Source organism: Phaseolus vulgaris, chromosome 11 (genome assembly GCF_051622355.1).
Source record: "Phaseolus vulgaris cultivar YP4 chromosome 11, ASM5162235v1, whole genome shotgun sequence".
Lineage (NCBI taxonomy): Eukaryota > Viridiplantae > Streptophyta > Magnoliopsida > Fabales > Fabaceae > Phaseolus > Phaseolus vulgaris.
The window spans coordinates 3,141,832-3,165,857 of NC_143508.1; the positions used below are offsets into that span (position 1 = coordinate 3,141,832).

The window sequence follows — 24,026 nt, forward strand, 5'->3', positions numbered from 1 at the left end:
TATATGTTATAAGAAATTGTATCGGTATGGGCGAGGCCGAGGTCCACCTGACTGCCCGAGGTCGAGCCTACTTGACCGAAACTAGGGGGACCTGGCTGAAACTTAAGAGATGTGGCCGAGATGACGAAGTCGATGACCCACCCGGCCGAGACCTTAGAAGACTTGGCCGAGACCACTGGGATTTGACTGATGGCCGACCCATACCATGGGAACTTGGCCGACGGTCGACCCCTACTATAGTTAACGCTCAAACCAATATTAGTGAAGTTAATCCATCATCAAAAATTAGGTAATGCAACCTTAAGCGGTATCCACCTCGATAAACGGACCCAACAAGGTAGGCCCATTAGAATAATATAAATAGCACGCATTCCAAGGAGTAAGGTACGTCATTTATTACTGTTCACCTACCTGAAAGCTGACCACCCACCTTACTGACTTGAGCGTCAGAGTGCCTTCGTAGGTACCCCCATCCGGTGTTCACCCGAGACTGAGTGTTGAAGGAGAAGCCGGAGGACGAGAAGAACCCCAACTCATCACTCAGCTACCTGACTGACCGAAGGAAGGAGAAGAAGACTTCAATAGTTCTCTAGGTCTCATCTCCCTAATAGGAACAAAAATATCAATATACTAAGACAAAAAATCATTGCATCACTAATTTATGAAAATTTTGCATAATTAAAGAGAAAAGTAAAATTTTACAACTATACCTATTTCAACAAGTTTTTATATATATATATGACTAAGATAAGTATTAAAGAGAAATCTCATGTTTTGAAAATTAAAATTGGTAATGGTCAATTTTATATAAAAATTTATTTACATAAATTTCTTTATACACAATTTTAATTCATTGATACTTAAGTATCGTTGTTATTTAATTTATTTTATTATACATTAAATTTCTTTGACTATAATATTAAAATTTGATTCAATTTTATTACTCTTCCTTGCATTTTTATTGTCCAAAAAACGATATCAATAATTATAACAAAGTAAAAAAAAATTAAACAAAATAATTATAAAAAAATAAAAAATTAAAAAAGTGATGGACCACTGATATTACTAATTTCAATCTGTATAACCTTGAATGTCAAATCAATAACAAATCGATACAATGATAAAAACAAATTAAATTAACTTATTTTCTCATCTCAACACATGTTAGAAGTTAAGATTTTAAAATGTATAAATATCTACCAAACTTATTAAATTGTTGTGAGAAAAGAAGGCAATCTCAACAAGTCATATATTTATACCAAATAAATAACTTAGTTTTTTCCTACCTTTAATTATGTAATCATTAAAAAAATCCAAAAGTTGAATAAAAGTTACTAAGCTCCTAACTTGTGTTTTAACAATTTTGATTTAAAAACCAAACAGAACATATAAGACTTTGGCTTGTACAAAACTATATACATACAAATCCACTAAAAGTAATAATTTGTGATACAAGAGAGTAGAAAATATACTCTGAACAAAATTTTAATCCATTCAAATTTGTCATATAAATTATACTTCTACATGCTTTTAAAAGTGTGCATCTTAGACACACAAAAGTTTTAGAAGGGTCTCAATTTTTTTTTAAATTGGAGAGAATGCAAAAGACAATAATCTTTCAAGTAGTTATATATATTTACACACTAAACATAACTTGTAATTTTATCCTTTCTTTTTTTACAAAACCATCCCTACTAAATATGCAATTTGAGTTGTGCTGCGTTTACTGCTAGGACAAATGTTCCTTGGATGCTTCGTAATTGATGGAATGCTTGTCTTAATTACTGTGGGAAAATTAGGTTTACAGTTACTCATATTTTTCGTGAAGGAAATGCGTGTGCTGATAAGTTGGCTAATTTAGGATTTTTTCATAGATAACCTTTTCTTTGGTATAATAGGCTTCCACCTTGTCTGTTCTTAGAATTCTTTATGAATAGGTATAGTCTACCTATGTATCGTTTTTGTTAACATATGGGTTTTGGTCTAGTCCTCCCGTATTTTTGTATTTTTTTTTCTTTTGTTTAATAATTTTTTTTTTCATGTGATGGTAGATGATTGTTGTTACTTGAGGTGTCAGCCTAGCTGAGATCTTAAGTGGCATAGTGATACCTAATATGAAAGCTTTTATTTTAAAAAAAATATATGCAATCTGAGATTAAAATTATACATATAAAAAATTAACACGACTAATTTATTTTTCTTAAATATATTCAAGACTCATTAAATTTAATTACATTCAATTTTCTATTATAATGTTAAAATTTTGATCAAATAGTTAAGAAGTTCACTACAATAAAATCACTAAAAAGAATTTAATTTTAGAGAAATAATAATTAGTTATTATAGTTATTAAATTAGAAATCATTTTATAGACTTAAAAAAATTATTAATTTTTAAATTAATTTTTACTATTAATAAATAATTTTTAAATTGGTATTTAATTAGTACTAAAATTTTAATTACCAATTATTTAGATTTTAAATTTGGTAGAAAAACTTTTGTAGTAAATTAAATACCAAGAAACTATTTATCAATAATAAAAACTAATTTAAAAAAAAATCTTTAAAATAGTATTTAGTTTAACCAATATAACAACTAATTAATTTTTTTTTAAAAGATTATTCTATTTTTACAGTGGTTATAGTTTCAGTTGCTATAATAAATTTTCAATATGTGTATTGTACACATTTGTTCAAAATATATATGTTTAGTATATTTTTATATAAAAAAATAACTATAAAATATTACCATCTAACTAAAACATTTTTAAAACTGAATTTAAAATAAACATTATAAAATGCTAAAAAAATAAGTTATTCAATAATAGCCAATTAAAAAGGATTAAGCTAGTAATAAAAACAGTAACTCAATATTCGAATTTATATTATATCTAATATAGTTCAGTTAACTGATCCACTGAAGATTCAGACTCTCTTTTTTCTCTTTCAATAATGTTGTGCTGATATCGAAACGGCATAGAAGATATTTTAGGGAAAGGTGAAAAGACATTTTTTTTTTAATTAAACTAATATTTTTTTTTTATTCCTTTTAATAAAAATTAACTCGCATATTTACTCTTTAGGTTACTGTTACTGCTGCTACTATTATTATTTAATTCACAATAAAATATGTTTGAATATATATATATATATATATATATATATATATATATATATATTTAAAGTTTGAAGGAATAATATCTGCATATTCATTTTTTAAACGACTAAAGAGTTGCATAGGAAAGAAACATACTGAAACAAATTATATATATGTAAAGTTTTAAGTAGTTAAGTTTTATTTAATATTCTTATATGTATAGATTTCGATAAAAAAAAGTTATACATTTAATAACTGCCTATTTGAATTACCACATTTAAGAAATGAATTATATTCAATAAACACACTAATTAAAATTATTTGAAAAAATGTTATTTATTATTATAATAATATTATCTATGTAAAGAATATTATTAATGTAAAATATGTATAATTTGGTTAATTGTATTTAAGTTAATTGAATTTTACTAAATCCAACAATTATAATATTTATGTTTGAATCAATGGTCATAACATGTTCAAGTTTCTTTGTTGTAAAGTTTTTAGAATTTTTTTTTTTTTCTAATATTTTTTTATTGTGATGTGAATATCATTAATATATATATATATATAATAATAATAAGATATTTTAATAATTACGGTAATCAAAGTTATTTATATAAAAAACTAAATGAGCATTCTTAATACAATAAACATAAATATATATCTACAAGTATTAGACATAATTAAGTTTTAAATATATTGTAAATTTGATTATTTTGAATTAAAATTTTGTTAATTTTTTTTTGATAAGTACTCAATTTTTTTATATTTTTTAATTGAGTAATTATTATTTTATTTTATTTGAGTTTGTTATCAATTTAATTGACCATTACTTTGTTATTAATTATGCTTCTCTACATATAAAATAAAAACAACTTACTTGAATTTTAAATTTATCATAAATTTAAACATTATTTTCTAATAATTTTTTTAAATAAATGTTCAAAGTCCTTATATTTTTAATTCAATTTCTTACTTGATTCAGGAGAAAATAACAGTTTTATTTTGTATTTTCAAACATAACGTTAAGAACTTGAATAATTAAAAAAATAAAGTTCTCAAATCTTAATTATCTAGTTTTATTAAAAATATGATGTTTTATTTTATAAATTAAATATTAAAATAAAAAACAAATTAACGACATAGAATAATGACATTTTCTGAGAATAATTAAAGTTTTTATAACTTTATTTTTCTTCACGAAATTTAACAAAATCAAGTGATCATATCATCTAAGTTGATTATAAATATTTAATGAAAAAATCAATAAATAATTATTTTAATAAAATATCGATTAAACATATTAAAATTTATAACCAACATTAAACTTAAATAAGCTAATTTTTGTTCATAAGAATATGCAAACTAAATATTACCAATATAAATTATTTATTTGTTTGATATATAATAGCTCGAGGACTTCTTAAACTTGGAGATATTTTAAAAAGAATAAAACAATAATAAATATACATGCTTTTAAATAATTTTATTATAATACTTTTATGCAAAACGGGAGAGTAGTTACTTCAAAAAAACATTTATTATTTTTCAAAAAGCCTTAAACTACATTTATTATTTGATGAAAGAATTAAAAATTTAATTAATTGATTGATTTCAATTAGTTGTAACTATTACTATAAAATATAGATTTTGAAAATGATTGTAATGTAAATTCGCTATCATATACAGTAATTTTAAGTCATGATTTTCTTAAACATATTAATAACAATAATTTCATTAAAATATTTTCTTTTTTAATAAATATATTATTTTTATTCATCTATTTTTTAAATGCACTAAATCTTTAAAACAACTAAAAGAGGCACTATTTTGTATAAGAAATTGAGAAAGAGGATAATTTGTGATAAGAAACTGAATTTAAATTTAAAAAAATGTATAACGGTAACAATTAGAGAAGAGAGTGAGTATAATGTGAAATAAATGAAGTTAGTGAAAGGTTTTTGAGTTTTAAGAGAGTATTTTGTTTTTCAAGAGTGTTGTGCTGGCATGTGGTAACGGCATAGAAGATATTTTAGGGAAAGGTGAAAACGAAAAGAATAAATGAAAAAGAATAAAAAATAAAAAATAGTCATACAAAATGAAAGAAAGAAAAGATGTTGACCAGTCAACTTTGAGTGAAGGATGATCCAACGGTGGATGGGGGAGGGTGAGGAAATGCAGCATCCCCTGACCACAGGATGAGCAGAATTGTAATAGCGAGTAAGGGTTTTTGGTCAATGGAATTGTAATAGTGAGTTTGAAATAAGTAAAAGAGAAGAAAAGGCGTGGCCCACAATGAAAAAAGCCCAATAAAAAAGTAGTTATATAAAGGACTCTTTCCCTTGGAAGAAACCCTGAATAGAGTGGGTTTGTGTGTTGAGGGTTTGTGACGAAGGAACACAAAATGAGTGCAAGAGCGAGTGGGAAGGTGAAATGGTTCAACGATCAGAAGGGGTTTGGGTTCATAACCCCCGATGATGGTTCCGAGGATCTTTTCGTTCATCAATCGCAGATCAAATCTGACGGTTTCCGAAGCCTTGCTGAGGGAGAGTCCGTTGAGTTTGCCATTGAATCTGACAGTGACGGACGCGCCAAGGCGGTCGATGTCACCGGTCCTGACGGTGCCAGCGTCCAGGGAACCCGTCGTGGTGGTGGAGATGGAGGCCGAAGCTACGGTGGTGGACGTGGTGGCGGTGGCGGTGGCTACGGCGGCGGATATGGTGGAGGCGGTGGCTATGGTGGTGGACGAGGTGGAGGTGGCGGCGGCGGTGCTTGCTACAACTGTGGAGAGTCCGGTCACCTAGCTAGGGATTGCTTCCAGGGAGGCAGCGGAGGCGGAGACAGGTACGGCGGCGGTGGAGGTGGAGGAGGTAGATATGGTGGCGGCGGCGGTGGAGGAGGAAGGTATGGAGGAGGCGGTGGAGGCGGCGGCGGTGGAAGCTGCTACAACTGTGGGGAGTCTGGGCACTTTGCCAGAGAATGCCCAACTAATGGTGGTGGTCGTTGAAGTTTGTTTTAGGGTTTTATGTTTATGAATTGCTTTAAGTTTTTTATTTCAAGATGGTTTAGGGTTTCAGTGGTTTATGTTTGGAACTATGAATTTTAATTAGTAGAATAGGTGTGTGGGGTTTTGTTTCTCTTTTGACAATCAGATGTTCATGTGATCTTATTACAAATCTGCCAACAGAGATCAGATCTTGTCATTTTGTTATGGACCTAAATTTTGTTATGTTGCATGTTGAATTATTGCTGGTTGAGTAGAATTCTGAGAAGACTTTGTTATGAAAGATTGGGTTCACTATGTTCTGTGTGATAATTTATATTTTCTGCTGGTGTTTAATGATTTTGAATGAACATTTATTATTTGTCACTCTTTACAAGAAAAGCACGAACTACGAATGGTTGACGTTATCACGACTGACATGTGTTTGGGAAATGGTTTTTGCAGTAGCTGTTGTCTGATCTAATGCAATCTTTTCAGTTTTTTTAATTGAATTTACATCAAATAGAGTAAATCGATGTGTTTTGGGGCAAATGTTGTATAGCAGGGTTTATTGTTTTTGTTCAAAAATAGTTTAGGTTAACTTTAATGCAGTTATTGTAATTGCACTTCGTTCAAATCATTCTTTTGGTATTGATGTGTTGTTTTTGGCTTAAACCCTTTTCATGATGGGATAACATATTACTGTTGTATTGTTGCAGAACAAAAAGTTTTGAATCACGGTATAAACTTTGGTGAATGTTTCAGGATGTTATTTATGTGAAGTGATTTTGAATGTTTAATGAACATGTTTTGAAGAAACATTGTTTTTATTCATTGCCTATCTTTCGTTCTTGATTTATACCTATACTTAACAGAACTTAATCACCAAAATGATTCGAATACTTCTTATATTACCTATATTGCTTGTAATCAATGCATTCTCCATTGTGATAAAAAGACATCTTTAAACATTTTTAAGAACATCTTCTGGTTTACTTTTGTAATTTAAGATTTTAAATTTAGAAGTTTCTATGCCACATTATTATGTGTTAATGGAGATTTTTCTTTTTTTGTAAAACTTTTATATCCTAAACTTAAAACCTATAATGTTTTGCTAATGTCTTAAAACCTATATTCTGGACCATTACAACTATTATACTGCAAATTCTGGACCTTTGATTAAATACTATTATACTAGTTAATAATGAGAGTATATGATTAGTGGTTGAAATATCTTCTGCAAACAAAACTCTTTCAGTTCCAGTAGAGTATGCAGGCCTAGACTAAGTTCTTTGAGGTAGTCGAATAAAATAATTTTTTAATAAATTTTTGTATATTAAACTATAATAACTTTGAAATTAAAAAAAAATGTTAAAATAATTTAATATTTTAATCACATATAACATAATTTTAGCTATAAAAAATGAAGAAAGTACAGACATTTGTATTGAATCATGCTTTTACTTGTTTTGAAAAAGTAATTTTAACATAAGAACAAAATATTTGAATTGAAACGTAATTTTAAATTTTTTTTTTTTAAGATAATGTTTAAATTGAAATTTAAGCACCTATGTAAAGTCTTTGTAATATATATATATATATATATATATATATATATATATATATAATTTAATCATAAATATCTTCCTATATTCTGTCTCATGTTTTATTGATTATGCAAAACAAAATTAGTAATATAAGAAAAAGAGTTATCTAAGCTTTTAAATACAGGCATGGAAGACTTACTCATGGGCCATTGCTATTCCCAGATTAGGCAATTGCTTCCTGCACTCCCCTGGAAAAAAAACGAAAATGCCCTTAAAAAAATGGGTATCAAAATACAACAATCTCTTCTATATCTATTTTTCTAAAATGTATTATTTTTAATTTTTAATTTTCTGTTCCAAAATAGAATTGGGATTTTTTTTTTAGATTTTTATTTTCGAAACACAATAATCTCTTCTGGTTCTATTTTTTAAAATATATTATTTTCAATTTTAGATTTTCATTTCCAGAATAAAGAGCACTTTCGGAATTTGAAAATTTTGTTGGGTGCAGGTTAAAAAATGTTGGGTATAGGAAGTTTTTGCCCCCAGATTAAAGTGCTTCAAATTTGGGCTTCATCCTTGTAAGCCCACTTTGGATGCTCCACAATTTCCCTCTTCATTTATTCATCAAGCAAATTTTCTCGAGTGATAATGGTTCCTGGATTTTAACATGCTTTTTAAATAAATATTTTTAAAAAAATGAAAACAACTGATATGAAAAATAAAAAAAAATAAAGTAACACAGGAGAGAAAAAAAGAGTAGTACGAGTGATTAATCCTTCATTCTAAAGAAAATGCCTCACGAAAAATATATAAATATGCCTCCCATGTATTCAATTTGTTTGGACAGTTGAAGTTTAACATTTCAGCTTTTTTTTAAAAGAAAAGTGAATAATAAAATAAGACATATTCTAATCTCCACCACGTATCTTCCCTATGCACCTCCATGCTAATTCTAAAAAGTTAGTTTTAACTTTTTTTCTAAAATAATCATAAATAAAACACAACATAATCTTTTTAAATTATCATAGTTGCACCCCATATCTCACCCCATATCTCTGAAACACTTTCATTTTTCTTCAATCACAAATTTTGAGAAAATTACGAGAGGGTTGAAAAGAATATTAATTTAAGAGTGTATGAGAGAGCTTATAAGAGATATTAATTTAAGTGTGTATGAAAGGGTTAACAAGAATATTTTTTATATTCAACATTCTTTAATGCATAAATTTGTTTTCTTAAATTTTGTAATTCATTTTTCACAACGAACAGAAACATAATCACTCGTGCTAAAAATATCATAAAACTTATTCCAAATACAAATCTTAACCAAGTACTATAAGTCGTTACTATCATTGTCACTTTAAAAATACATCACACTCTTTAAAAGAATGATATTATTGAAATTAAAAGAAAAAAAAGTGTGGAAAATAATGAAAAAGTAAAATTCCACAAGGTGAGATTTCTGTCACTAGAAGTTATTATTCTTGATTTGTTTCTTCTTAACAAGTTTTGTTCAGTTTTTATTTTTCTCTCATGCTTTGAGTAAATTTTTTGCAGTTCTCTGATATAGATTGTGTTGGTTAATAAAAAGTTTGGTTTGTCGTTAAAGCATGCATGATAACGAAAAGAGAGGTAAGTGGGAATGAAAAAGTGTGGGAATTTTGCAAGCTTGCAAATGATGGTTGCGTTATACAACAAAAGGTTTGGAGTTCCAAGAAGAATGAAAGGCTCGGTTACTCTTGTCTGATTCCATTCAATGAAAAGTAGATAAAGTTGAGTTTTCTTTTGAAGAAGAAAGGGGAAATTCACATTGATGAACGAGAAAAGAAGAAGGAAAATGTGCTAAAAATGAAACTAAAAACGAATGAAGGAGCATGTCTCCAAAGTTGACAGCATCATCATCTTGTTCTGTTTGGGAGAAAAAAGGAGAGGCATTTAGAGAAGATGATGACCTTTAACTGAAAAGTCTCAGGGCTCTGTGATTATGGTTGTAACTTGTTCTTCTCTTTTGGTTCTTTGCAAGGTTTTGCATGCCTGCTGTTTGTATAAATGAAAAGCTGCATCTGATCTCAGAACTGAAATGAAAGGTCTGTTTACTTTAGATATTTTATAGATCACTGTTTATTCCACTAGCCTTTGGAGGGAAGGAGATACACAATTATTAGATTCCCCACCCAAATCCACATCTGCATGCATATATGTATATGTTACATTATATTACATGAATACATGTATGTGTTGTGTCAATTACTACAGTGTGTAGCAGCCTTAATTTTTGAGAAAGTTGTTCAGTATGATGTTAATGTACGTGTAACAGCAGATGCTGGTTGGTTTGGTTTTGTTTGATTAGGGGTTCTGGTTTTCTTTCATGAACTCATGTCTGCTATCTTCTGCTGCTCATTGAAAAACGTCTGGGAAACTAGGTGGAAAGGAAAAGATAGATGCTGTGGATTTTGGAACTATTCTCTTCTTTCTTCTCTTCTCTTCTCCCATCAGACTACCTTTATTTCATCTCTAATCATTTTCAACTCTGCTCACTCATTGTTGTACAAGAAAAAGGGTGCTCGTTTTCATTCTGAGTTTGCATTTCCGAGGACATGGAACATGAGAGCTTCTTTTGCTTTTGTCACTTCAATTTTGGAAACTTTTTCAGTCTTGCCAAATTCAGATTTTATCAGAAAAAACAACAACAAAAAATGTGCTTGAGTTTTATGTTAGGAAAAATATCTCTTGGACATCTAGTGAGATGAAGAAATGTTGAGAAAAATATAGACTGATAGGAAAAGTGATGAAGAGAAATGGTAACTGGGGTTGTGTTGTTTGTATAATTTTTGTTTGCTTTATATGAAGTGTGTTCTTGTTTAATAAAAAAGCTACATCAGTTTTTGTACAAGGACAGTTATTATTTAAGTAACATAATGACATTACTGTCATCTGAATTACTTTTATGCTCTTTAGTTGCTTTCTTCCTTTCAGAAGATTGATGTTGCTACTTCTTTTATCTCTTTATAGTTAATTGTAAACGAAAAGAGAAAAGGTATATCGAAAAGTGTGCTTTCTCTTTTCTAAATCATTTTCTGCCAAGTTTTGTGCTTCCAAATGAATGGATACGAGAATCCAACGCTCATTTGATTCATGTAACTATTGTTAAAAGTTTGAAGAAAAAAATAATATTTTACTTGAGATATAGGTTATATTTTAGAAGATGAACACATTTTAAAAGATTATAAACTGTTAAGTGAAAATTATGAATGTAATATTTGTCCATGCAAAGAGACCCTTCAGAATAAAAAATTGAACCATTATATATGTTTACATTAGTTTCTGTTTTTTTACATTCACCTCACAACTGAAAAAATATTATTTTATTAAAAAATAACAATTGTAAAGTATACGTTTTTTTATAAACAGTGATGTCAAAATATTTTTTTTTTCTAAAAAATTCATTGACAGGAATCATTCGTTGGTAAAAATTATGTCATGTTAGATGTTTTTCTCTAATAAACTGTCTGAACATTATTTATTAAAATATATATCTTTTTAGGTCTGGAGGAGTTGAATTGGTAAAGTCAACCAGTATCATTCCTTTTCTTCTTCTTTCCCATTCATACGACGATATAATTTCTCAATGCAAGTAAACAAAAGTCTATTTTAAATAAATAAGTAAAAACAAGTACAGTTTAATTTAATTTGCAAAATTTCTTTTTAAATGTGTTTTGTATTATGGATACCAATTACCAAGTGTGTGATATAGCTAAATATTTTCTCAATTGTAAGATCAAATACTTTACTAATAACATAAGAAAGATGAGTCTAAATTCTGATAATCAATCTCTAACCTTCAATATGCAATTAATCTCATAATATTAAAATTAATTTTGCAATCTATCCTAATACAAACTCAAAATCGATGACTTATTAGGACTTTGTAAATATACACTACACTTAAGACAAAAGTACGCATTATTGAACAATATTTATTACTTTCACTTGTCTTATATCGAATCCTAAGTTAGACATCGAGGTACCTTTTGTAAGTAACTCACCTCCACTGTTCGGGACCGAATGTGTACAACAGATGACGTCAAATGCAATTAACAACATAAGATTGACAATTTCCAGTCCATTCAACAACATAAAGAACATGTTTTATTAATTATTGAAGAGTCCTTTTTCCTTTTTATTCTTACTTCTATTTATATGTTAGTGATAGTAATTGTATTCATTATTGGAAATTTTTTAAATATTTTAAACACACGATGATAGAATTTATAAACATTTTGTTAAATTTATTCAACTGATACAAAGGGATGGAAAAATAAAACATGAAAAGGTTGTTATGAATTTGATGAATTTTCAAGTTACAAGTATTACTCTTACATACAAAACAATTAATATTATATTATTTATTGTATGTTCTTATTAAAATCAACTTAGTACTTAATTTTTAATTGGGATCAATTTAATCCACACCCGAAAGACATGAAATTGAAGAATAGAAAAAAAAAACAATAAAAAAGGAAGGAGGAAAAAAATGAATGTTGTAACTTTACAGCTTTTATCAAAATTTGTTTTACATAATTTTTTTACGAAAAAAAGTACAGAGAAGAAGAAAAAAGGACGCAACAATGGAAAAAATGAAAAAGTAAAAATCACTTGTTTTGAATATTAATAATTGATTTTAAAATCTAACCTATTTAATTAGGTCCCTTTGGGATGACATCTATACTATAGAGATCTTTCACTTAAGGGACAAAAAAAATTAGCTATATTAATTATAATAGATATTGGAAGATATGCTATTCACTTTCAATGTATATATAACAAACTTGGTTATAAATTATTGAATGAAAAATACTTAATCAGAAACTCATGACTTAATACTATTTTTTATTATTTATTGTAATTTTAAAATTCCTCTACTTTTCATTAATTTGATCATTGAAAAATCTTCTATATATTCTCGATAAATTCAGCAACCACACTTCAAGGACCAACTTGATGACTAGGTTCAATTTTTTTTTAAGCTTCCTCATATTTAAAGAACTATTTTTAATTTTGATGTATTTAAAAATATATAATGCACCATATATTTTCCTATTAAATTTTGAATTAGGTGGATTAATAAATGATTGAAGATTATTTTAGCAAGTGAAGCTTATTATTATTTGAAGAAAGCCTTAAATTTTAATCATTTTAGTAAATTTTGTAATAAGTGACATTTATATATATATATATATATATATATATATATATATATATATATATGAAAAAACCCTTAAATCTTAATAATTTTGAAAAAAGGTATTATTTATCACAAAAATGTATATATTTTATTGGTATCCCCAAGAATTTATTTATTAATATGATTTCTTTGACTTTTATTGGACTTATCACTAGTATTTAATTTTTCTTACTGGTTTGAAATTTTCCATTAACCTTATAACGATTTTCGAATAAATTTATTCAATAGTTTGTAAAATATTTTGAAAGTAGATTTTTTAAAAGGTTAGTTTCTAATAAGAGTTTTATTATAATTTTTTGTAGAAATTCATAAATCTTATCTTTTCGTTTTATTCGTTTGTTGTTATGATAACTGTCGGTGACAAAGTGGTCGCAAAACTAGCTTAACGAAGAGAAGGAAATGGAAGAAGAATAATAATACAATACTAAATTCAGAATGTGACTCAACTCTCATTTATCATTCTTCACATTAACCATCAGAGTTAATCATTTCAGCAAAAAGCACGAGTTTCAACTTGAAGACTGCAACACTTAGTGGCCGTGATGAGGGTGGTGAAGCGGCGAAGGCGCGGTGGCATTCAGCTGTTGTGGCGGCAGAAGCGGTGGAGGGCATTGGTAACACTTCGTGAAGAGTCCAAACGTGTCAATCTGGTGTACGAAGTTAACCATGCTGGCCCACCCACCAAATCCAAAGCCCACCACTAGGACCCACACCACCACAAACGAGTTGATGATAAAGGTTCCAACCCATCTTCCAACAAACTTGGGAGGCTGTTCCACCGCATTCTGCATCACACACACCACGTTCAAAATGTTACTATACAAACACAATATTCTCTGTTTCCACCAATGTTGCACCTTAATATACCAAGCTTGTTTATTTAAAACAATGGTGATAAAGAATGTTAGAAAGTGATTGGTTATCGAGAAAATCCCGGGGTCTGTCTGCTAGACGGTGACCATACGCTAACTCTTCACAATCATAATTTTCCTTTCCTCATCCCTATTCTTTGTGTTTGTTGTAGACACAGTAAAAGCAAACAGTAAATAACAAAATGCTTAAAACAGAAACAATGAATGGAATAAATTCCAACAATGCTGTGGTGTTCACGAAGTCAAAACTTCTGGGTTCCGACAGTGATGTTTCATAGAGATTGGATGACCCACATATCTACTTTTTTTTCCTTTTGCCCTTCTTAAGTTTACTCAAAATAAAACTTGTTTCTTGTTTAGTTTAGCTTTCTCCTTTGCCACTCAACAAGTAGTTAATGAAGGGTACGGTATGAACAGATTTGAGACTAGGTAGTAGTAGTAGTAGTACAATTGTAGCCCGTGAAGTAGATAGGACAAGTTTTTAGAAAATGTAACTGTTCAGATTTATGATTAAGAAATGATGTGTTTGTGTGAAATGAAGATGAAAAATATGGTACCTGTCGAGCAGAGGATGATTTGAAGGTGAAGATGTGGGCGAGGGCAGGGATGATGTAAACGGTGAAGCTGACAAGGAGAGAGCCAACGGTGGAGTTGATGGGGCCAAAGAAGGGGAAGATGATGGCCAAGAACCATATGGGGATCACCACTGGTAATCTCACCAAAGCACGCTTGCATAAGCTCTTGCACTCATGCATCCCTGTTGCTTTCTCCCACACGAAGTATAATGGGGTGCATGCAAACCCGAATGTTATAAACTGCAAGTCACAGAATTTAACCATTCAATTCAATTACAATAGTACATAATAGCATGGCCATATAAGTATAATTTGATAGATGAAGAATGAATGAATAGGTAAAAATGAGTGTTCTTGCCTGGTGGATGAGCATTAAAATGACAGCCATGTCACGGAAGGGTGATTTTGGGAGGAGAGCAAAAGCATTGGAGTGATTAAGAAGCATGTCTCCGAATGCCCAATACACTGCTGCTGCAGATGGAAGCGTCAGTGTCAGCACATACAGGGTTGCCAGCAGATATATAGCCTTGAACTTTTGAGGTTTCCACATCGCGTGCATTATCTCCCTGTATCAGTAGTACAACTCTCATTAATTAACAGTACTATCATATCATCCTCATCCTCATCATAACTACTACAATTTCTGCAATCAAACTTACATTATTTGCTCTTTTTGTTTTATCTTTAACTGAATAACACATTCTCTGCATTCATTTTTGTCTGTCAAAATAACTAAGAAGTATGGATGATTGAGTTTTATGAAGTTGTTCCTTTAGTTCCTGTTGTGCCTCTTGTTTCTTACATATCAGTTAATGTCTTTCTCGAATGTTGAAAAAGGTACATACTAATTAACCAAGGGTGAAAATGAGGAATGAAAAGAATGTACTCAAATGTCAATGAAGAACAATGAGGGAAAATTCTTCATATAGGGAATAAAGGTGCTCATAAAGATACCATTTTTCCAAGGTAAAAAGAAAAGGGAATATTTTGTTGGAGCAAAGTTTAGATTTTGCTGAGTTGTGAGAAGAGACCTGAAAGCAAAGAAGCAGCGTTCACTGAGGAAAGCTGGATCTATAAGGAAGGGCCCTTTTCATGATATAAAGCAATAAAGCATCCAAACGTTTAAGAGAAAGAGTCTAGGCTTTCTCCAAAACTCAAGGATAGCAAAGAAAGAAGGCACTTTTTTTTGCCTCCCACGCCTTCCAAGGGTATTTTCGGGAAAGAGGTCTTCTGATGATGACCAATGCAAGATATTTTTGGTTTTTGTAAACTACATAAAGCACTCTTTTTTACATACTTCTCTTCACCCCAAAAGCTTGTGTACAAAATAAAAACAGTTTGTATTAGAATGTATATATTATTGTTATAGAGCTTCTGGATGTTCTGAAATGAAAATAGAGAAAAAAGAAAGAGACTTAAGATGGGTCATTAATTAGATCTTCTGTGTTCAGATTATGTCTACAGAAGTGAAGGTTGAGTCACTAGCAAATGACGTTAAGGCTGAGCAGTTGCATTGTTATTTCGCTTTCCAATTTGGAGTTATCTTAATTAGACAGTAGTAACTAGTGATTCGTCCAAAGGCAAGGCCAAGTGGAAGAAATAAGCATGGCAAATTTGCTAAAACGTAAAAGACACGAATATGTATCTGAGATTGTCTTACACAGTAACAGCATGTCCCCCAAATGTGTAGAGAATGTTTGTGGCCCCCGTAAAATATAGAACCAATTTGGTCGGACCCGAATGCTTAACTCCTTCCGTCTAACCAAAAAACAGTTGGAGAAGCAAACTATTACAAATATATTGATGATGCAATTAATAGTTTAACATCATCAGTAATAGTAATTTTAGATTTTAATAAACAGCTGATTAACTGTAACTTTGTGATTAGTGTTACCTGACCGTGAAGGAGAGAGGCAACTGTGAGGTACCAAGCAGTGTAAGTGGTCATGAGGAGGCCCAAAAAGGACCAGATTCTGTAGTTGTGAAAGGAAGGAATAAAGACAGTGGTGGCACAGCAAGCTCCGAAGATGTAAGTCCAAGTTCTCTTGTCCAGGTTGTCATTTATGTAATATATGTTACTGAACAACATTAAAACAATATTCAGACCCCAATGAAGTTGCAGCAGGTAAGGTTAATATGGGACATGCATGTGATGTTGGTTCCTTGGCTTGATTAAGATAAAAATATAAATTACTATAATAAAGAATTTATGTATCTAGCCAGAACTAATAAACAATGAAGAAAGAGTTAAAGGAAGGGTCAGAGGATTCAGATTAAGTTGGGGTAGGTACCTTGCACAAGCTATCAGTTGTATGACAGATCCAAACAGAAGAAATGTGCAGTTAAAGGCCAAACCCACGTTTCTCCAGTGCTTCCCGAGGAGCCCGTCTAGAACCTCAAACCACTGCATAATACATGTCATTAAAACGACAATCAGATTTGAAACTTAATTAAGAGAATGTACTTTGAACTTGTATTAAAATAAGTTGTGTCAATGTTGGTGAGTTGAACCTGGATGACATGGTTTCTGAAGTTAACTTTTTCTCTCTCTTTTCTTGTTCTGTATTCAACGTAGAGTATGCTAATGAGGTAAGCCGTCCAGCTGCCAAGTAAACCGTATAAGAGTTGAAAAAGTATGCCAGAGAGCATTCCCAGCTGGGAAAATGAGTATGGCAACGTAAGCAGCACTTGAGCCACCTGACATGTTGAGGAGATAACGTAAACATGATTCTCAAAAGAACAACATTAACAACATACGAACAAGGAAGCTCGTGATGTTGGAACATAACGAAAGATAATAAGCTATATAGAAAGGAATATGTTCTTAAAACCAACCACCAACCTGGTTGGAAGCACAGCTGAACCAAGCATCATAAGCAGAACCACCGTGCCACAAGAAGCTAGATAACTGGGATTTTACGTCCTTTGGCTTTCCTTCGGTTTCCATTTCCACGTAGTTCCCTGCTATTACTGTTTCAACCACCTTATCCGATGCCATTTCTTTGGCTTCGTGGATCACTTTCACTTTCTTTCTAGTCTCTCAAGTCTCAAAATCCTATTGTGTTGGGGCCACTGAGTCTAGCTCCTTGATGTGGTGACTTGTTGTTGTTTTGAGGAGATGGGGTTTGAGAGTTTGAATGAAAGTAGGTGTGGGGTGAGTTGAGGTTGGAAAAGAAATGGAAGAGAAGATGGTAGGAGAGGAGTGTTGAAGTGGTGGTATATATACAGGACAGGACACAAAAGGGTTCTCGAAGGTTGAGAGAGAGAGTGTGTATGAAAGGTGTTGTAGAGGGTTGTTTTGGGAAGCGAGTGAATCCACTTTTTGAAGAACAAAAAGTAAAAGCTCCCGAGGTACTTTGACGAAAAATACCTTGGTTCTGTTCTTGAGTTGAGTCCCTTTTTGTAATTACAACCTTTGTTATTTACCTTAATGCTCACGTCTTGGTTTGGATTGGGCCATGAGTTGTGAACAAATTTCATTTAAAAATGAGTAAATTGCTCTGAAATGACATATTTTACTACCTGCTTAGGAAGCGTGATGGCTTGTCCGCACGAGCGGGCCTCTCGCAATCCGAGCTAATGATAATGGCAATTTTCCTTTTCCCAACTTCACTGTTCTTTCAATTCTGATCAATTTGGCCATTTGTGATTATGTTTTTTAATTGCCCGGTAAGATCAGAGAGAGCTGAATGAACACTTTAGTAAACAGTTATTTGTAGTTTTACTCCAATGTTCATGAACCAAAGTTTTGACCCTTTAATTTTAATGGTTTTACATTGGCCAAAGTTGAATCTAGCAAAGCATGCTTAGTTGATAGTTTTATAGCAGACACAAATGGAACTGCGACCAACCTTGTCCACACCTTTGCCTTAACCTTAATTTTTGGCTCACATATTTATCCCTTTGGTTATGGTGTTGGAGTAGCAAAAGTACGTTTGTGGGAGAACAAGGTCAATTTTGGAGAGGACAAAGGGATGAAAAAAGAAATAAGCAAAGGAAGGAGTGTAGGAAATAATAACAGTGTAGACCGCATGATTGCAGCCAAACGGGCGTGGTCGCTTTGCAAGTCGAAGAAAGCTGCTTTTGTCACATGGCCAACTCTTTGTAGACTCGAGAATCCCTTCCACCAAATTCCATGCTCAAAACCCAATTAGAACATATTCCACATGCAATTTATTTGCTCATATTTGCATATGCACAATAATATAATGGCATAAGGGATAAATACATACACAAAACATTGGTAGCATTGTTAGATCATGTGCCCTTGCCCAGCTGCACCTCTAAATTGTTAATATTTATCTTCATTTTCTGTAGTACTCTTATATTCTCCCGTGTCTCCTTGAAAGAAAAAAAAATAATTATTCTCTATATGTTATCTTCATCCCATAGATTCTCTCTGTTTTTTACCCTCCTCCGAAAGATGGAATTTATTGTTCTAGCTGCCATCATTAAGATTTTCTTATTCTTTTTTAGTACACCAGCACTTTTTACCTTCGAGTAAAACAAACAAATAGAGCCAACCTTTCTTTAGTTCTGCCAAATATTTATTCAATAATTTTGAACCTTGAAGGAATACATTATATTTCATGGTGGGTAAAATGGTTCATTTCTTTCACCCCTCGTTTTCACTGTCAAGAATTTTTCTGACAGTGGTCCAAATAGTGCAGGGAAAAGTTACAGCCTCCAGATTTGTCTTTTTTAAATTTGAATGCCTTGGCCAAAGAGCTCACTGGTTATTCTCCTTCCGTTCATGATGATAAACCATGATGAGTTTGTCTTTTTTATGAGTTGAGATAAGAACATCATTTACATAGTGGTGCTGCTTATCATACTGAGGGTAGAAATTAAAATAGAAAGGGAAGCATGCATGACTTGAGGGTCCAAAAAGCATAAGGTTTAGCAGCAGCCAAACATATTCATGAAGAATGTTGGACGCCCTCATCCCACTCCTTGTTTAGTCACACTTTCAACTCACTGGGACCAGAAACATTCTCTGTAGCTGCTGTCTCCTTGACCAACTTCATTCTATTGCCTACCTTCTAGTTTGTTTAAACTTATTCTTAGCATAATCAACACCTTTGCACCCCATTTATTACTATCTATCAGCTCTTGATGGTATTAAATTTTACCCATGCGGCAAAATGTCCTTTTTATGTTGTTTCCAACGTTGGATCAACTAAGAGTTCTACTGACCTTCATTGTCAGGAGAATTGGTGGTTAACGTGGGTGTCTGCATAATTAGCACATTCACCCTGTTCTGCACGTTTTTAAGCAATTCCGAAGCAAAATGATGTTTATGAACGATTCCATTTTCTGCTTCAATTATGATTCTTCTCTAGCGGTTTCCAACAGTGCCATTTGTTACGAATTTTTTGCTTCATGTTTACGCTTGCTAATACTAGTTAGTGACATTTTGAGTCATTTTTGTTTGGAGTTGATTTTGCAAAATTCATGTCAAAGTGACTCAGCAGAAACAAGTTAAGTGATTGGAGAAACCTATTGATATAAATAGCAAATCAAGAACGAATACAGTTTTTATGAAGCTTGGATTAAAACATTTAAGACAGGCATGTCATGGTGGAGACAGTTTTTTTAGTTGAATCATATCACGGTCCACAATTGTGGTTGGGGACCATGGATGAAAAGTTACATTTTTTATTCCAATGATAATGTTGAAACAGAAACAGAATTTCAAGTTTTAACCGAATGCTTGTATTTGTCGGACTCAACAAACAACTAACAATATCTAGTGTGCCTACTAAAGTTGGCAGCATGCTACACCATTTAGTGGTGAACTTGGTTGAGATTTCGGGAAGTCAAACCTATAAAGAGCAATCAAAATCTATAGCTGAATCTGGTTTGTCTGGAAAAGAGTATATGCTGATGTTCAACCACTTAGCTTACTTACATTAGAGTAGAACATGATCATACCATAATCATGTATGAAATCCACTCTGAAGGTATATTTAATCTATCTTAACTTAAGCAAGAAAAAAGATGATGATACTAAGAATTACTTTCTTTATCTTTACTTCTAGGGATGATTATGCACTGCAATGATTAAAACTCCTCATGTTTTTGGCATCTATATCTCCTTTCATGCTATTTTTGAATGTGGGTTTCCCTCTCCCTGTGGTGATCATGGAAGATTGACGTTAGCAGTTTTGGAACTGCATTGACTCGTGATTCCATTGCATAACGTGGCTACTTACTATTGCAGCATTATTACATGACTAATTGTTGATGCAGTGGTGGTCAACCTTGTTAGCAAAGATGCATGTCTGTGCTTGCATACGCAATATAATTGGTGTGATGTAATTTATCCACAAACACCATCATGGTAGCCCATCTTTTTGGCATCCATGCTGTAGCTGGGTCTCTCCTGTCACCAAAAGAATCCCATTTTTTGCTCCACTTTAGTGCCTTTTTCTGCACTGTGAAGATCGAACAAATATTCTGCTACATTTGCCAGCTAAATTGTGATAGAAATTCATAGATTTTGCAACTTTTGTTGAATACATGTTATAAGGCCTGGTCCTTGGATATTATTTCCTAGTTAAAGTGGTGCCTTTTACGGCTGAATAATGAGAATAGTATTCGTATTAAAAGATCACACAGCGCTGTCTTAACAGTTTTGAGTTCACTATTGAAATGGCCCATCTCTGAATCTCGTAACCATTTTTCTTTAGGAGCATTACTACGCGTGTGTGTGTGTTTTGGAACGACCCCAGTGACAACATTCTTTTATGTTATAACATGATACCACGACTAATAATAATCATCCAAATTAAAAAAGAACTTTACTTGCAATCAATTGTATAAGGTCACATTTAGTCTAAATCAAGTATGAAAAACCAACATACATTGGTTTATGGAATTGTTAAAATGGTATTTGCTTTTTTGCTATATTTATGAGAAAATGATTCAAAAATACGAAATTGCATTTGATGCTTGTTCTTGAGTTCTTTAATTGGAAATCGCACTAGTTTTGCTTAATTATTTGAGTTGTTTAATGTGGAATAAATGAGTAAAAGAACATATAAACATTCCAGTACAAAATGAGATTCGACCGACGTTAAATGTCCAATATATTATCATTGGAGTCAACACTGGACGTCCTTCACTCCCATCTTTTTCTCTTGCACTCATAATTAAAAAAAATACTATTTTTTTATTGGTATTTTTTTTTCAATTTCTGAATATGGAATTCAAAAGTTAATAATTGTCTAGACTGTGCAACCAAAATACAAATTTGTATTTTAAATTATGCATTTCAAAATACAATTTGAAAATACAAAGATGTGAACTTTAGATTGTGCAATATGAAGTACAAAATTTTGTATTCCAGATTATGAAATTCAAAAATAATTTTTTTTTGTATGATATAATCTAGAATACACAAAAATAAAAAATTATTGTATATTATTTGGAATGAGTTATTAGCTATGAAACTTGGACACTTCTCTTAAATGACGTGTCAATGTCCAATACGAGTATCAGACACCGACACTCGTATGACACTTGTAAGACGTGTATTTGTAAAGTGTCAAATTCAAAAAGTATTTGTTAGATTTCTGACAATTCTAGTACGGTTCTAACACAATTTTAAAAAGAAAAAATACATTAATTTTCTAAAAATTCAAACTTTATTGTATAAATTGTTATTATGATTATAAAAATAGTCATGAAAAACATCTTCATGCTCCAAAAAATAATCTAGAACATACTTGTACATATAAATCTTTATTGTCAATTTATATAATTTATAATTATATAATAGATAGATTTGTGTCCCCGTGTCCTACATTTTAGAGATTTTACGTATCTCTATGTCCCTATCTGTGTCCGTGTCGTATAAGTGTCTGTGTCAGTGTTTGTGCTACATAGGTTATTACTACAAAAGATTTATATTCATTTATAGATATTGTGCAATCATTTTTCTTGCATACATTTATACACTTGAAACTAAACATTGTTCGGAAAAAAAAAAGCTTGAATAAAATAAAAAGATAACATGGTTGTCAAATTAAATTAAATTTTGTTGTAAAAAAACATACAATTAATCCATAATTTTAAAGGTGGATTGTAAACAATACATATATATTATTATCTAACTATTATATATCATTAACGCTTGTTGTATAAAGAACGAGAATGTTTAACATAAACAACCCTCTCATTTGTCATGTCATGGACTAACTTGAATGCAATATGTGTTCCCTTCCATACTGGAGTGCCCTCAACGATGTGGTTACAATAAATCATCATCTACAAGACGTTGATGATCCACCTGAATATACCCTGCATTGATTGAAATGAATTTTGTTAATTTTTAAAACAAAAAATTGTGGTAAATAATAAACAATACATACATTGAATAACACAATAACATACCAGACATGCATGATCCTGCTATGATCGAGGTTGTGTCTCCATCATATGAACTATGAGCACAATGACATGACAATACAATCGGCCAATCTTCCTTTAGACCACAAATTATATGAGTGACACAATTTTAAATTATTGCATGTATTTGACAACACAATGAGATGCATGAGACGCTAGTGTCATACTTGTGACGAAATGGTCAACAAAGTGTAATCACCTGTCATCTATAACCACAAAAAATTCACCCTCATATTGCATGAGAGGTGAAGGAATTGTCTACTCATAGTCATATTGGCGCAAAACACGCCGAGCAAATGTCAATGCGTACTTAAATCGATGTATCTAGAAAATAAGAAGATCAACTATAATGGTCTATCACGATGATGCACTTCATATGAACTCCAAATAACCTTGACATGGTTCAAAGAATCTAATTGGACCATACAACATCAAAAGTGCAAATATGTGAACCCGTACAACACAACCACCTACTACCACCACCACCACCACTACCAAACACCTAGACCACCCACAAACCACCAAAGAAGGAAAACACCACAAGCTAACAACTTCAACACACACCAATACCTAAATCCATTTTTGTAAGGGAATTTTAGTATTTTTTAAAATACGGGGTGCAAAAGATAAACATAGAGGTGCAGTTAGAATTTTCCCATTTTTCAATATGTGCCAACACCATTGTGGCCTTTTTTTCCCCATTTTTTTACATACTTGTGGGCTCGGTTCATTTTTGCGGAACAAAAGCCCAAACCTACTATTAATACATAAAAGTGATTATAATGAGTCAATATGACTCACTTTATAAAAAGTGAGTAAACACAATTTGAGTTACTTTTTGATGACTTAAAAATACAGCTTAACCCAAATGAGTTAATTTACGTAAAATAAAATTACTTCATTTATAATTGTATAGGATAATTATCAAATAACTAATAAAATATAGAGTAATATAGTGAATTTTATTTTTCTAAGGAACCCCCACACTAACAAAGTCTATTAACTTTCACCGGATAAATAATTAGGGTGAGTTGGGTTGTAAGTGAACAAACTCTTTTTTTTTTCTTTTCAATAGAGCATTTTCAATGAATTTTATTAATGCAAGTGGAATAAAAATCTAATTCAACTATACAAAATTTTCAATAAACTTATATATTATAAATTAATTTTATTTATATTCAATGGAAGCAATACAATATTTTTTTCGTGAAGGGCTTCTTGTATGGGTTCTTAAAATTGAATAAGGATGTTTATATAAAAAAAAATGATTCGAAGGAACTCTTTTAAAAA

At 31.2% G+C, this 24,026-nt stretch overlaps 2 protein-coding genes across 2 annotated transcripts; one reads left to right on the forward strand and one right to left on the reverse strand.

The window, feature by feature from the left end:
- Positions 1 to 5,437: 5,437 nt before the first annotated feature.
- On the forward strand, positions 5,438 to 6,400 carry GRP2 (glycine rich protein 2). The gene has a single exon (XM_068625150.2). It carries the CDS (start codon positions 5,504 to 5,506, stop codon positions 6,104 to 6,106), a length of 603 nt encoding a protein of 200 aa, XP_068481251.1. The 5' UTR covers positions 5,438 to 5,503; the 3' UTR covers positions 6,107 to 6,400.
- A 6,882-nt stretch (positions 6,401 to 13,282) lies between these two features.
- Positions 13,283 to 17,574, reverse strand: LOC137828085 (auxin transporter-like protein 5). Its single transcript, XM_068634508.2, has 8 exons — positions 17,167 to 17,574; positions 16,836 to 17,021; positions 16,616 to 16,728; positions 16,219 to 16,402; positions 15,985 to 16,082; positions 14,683 to 14,890; positions 14,307 to 14,564; positions 13,283 to 13,662 (listed from the first exon to the last, which is right to left on the reverse strand). The coding sequence occupies exons 1-8, from the start codon at positions 17,320 to 17,322 to the stop codon at positions 13,408 to 13,410; spliced, it is 1,458 nt and encodes a 485-aa protein (XP_068490609.1). The 5' UTR covers positions 17,323 to 17,574; the 3' UTR covers positions 13,283 to 13,407.
- Between the last annotated feature and the right edge of the window lie 6,452 nt (positions 17,575 to 24,026).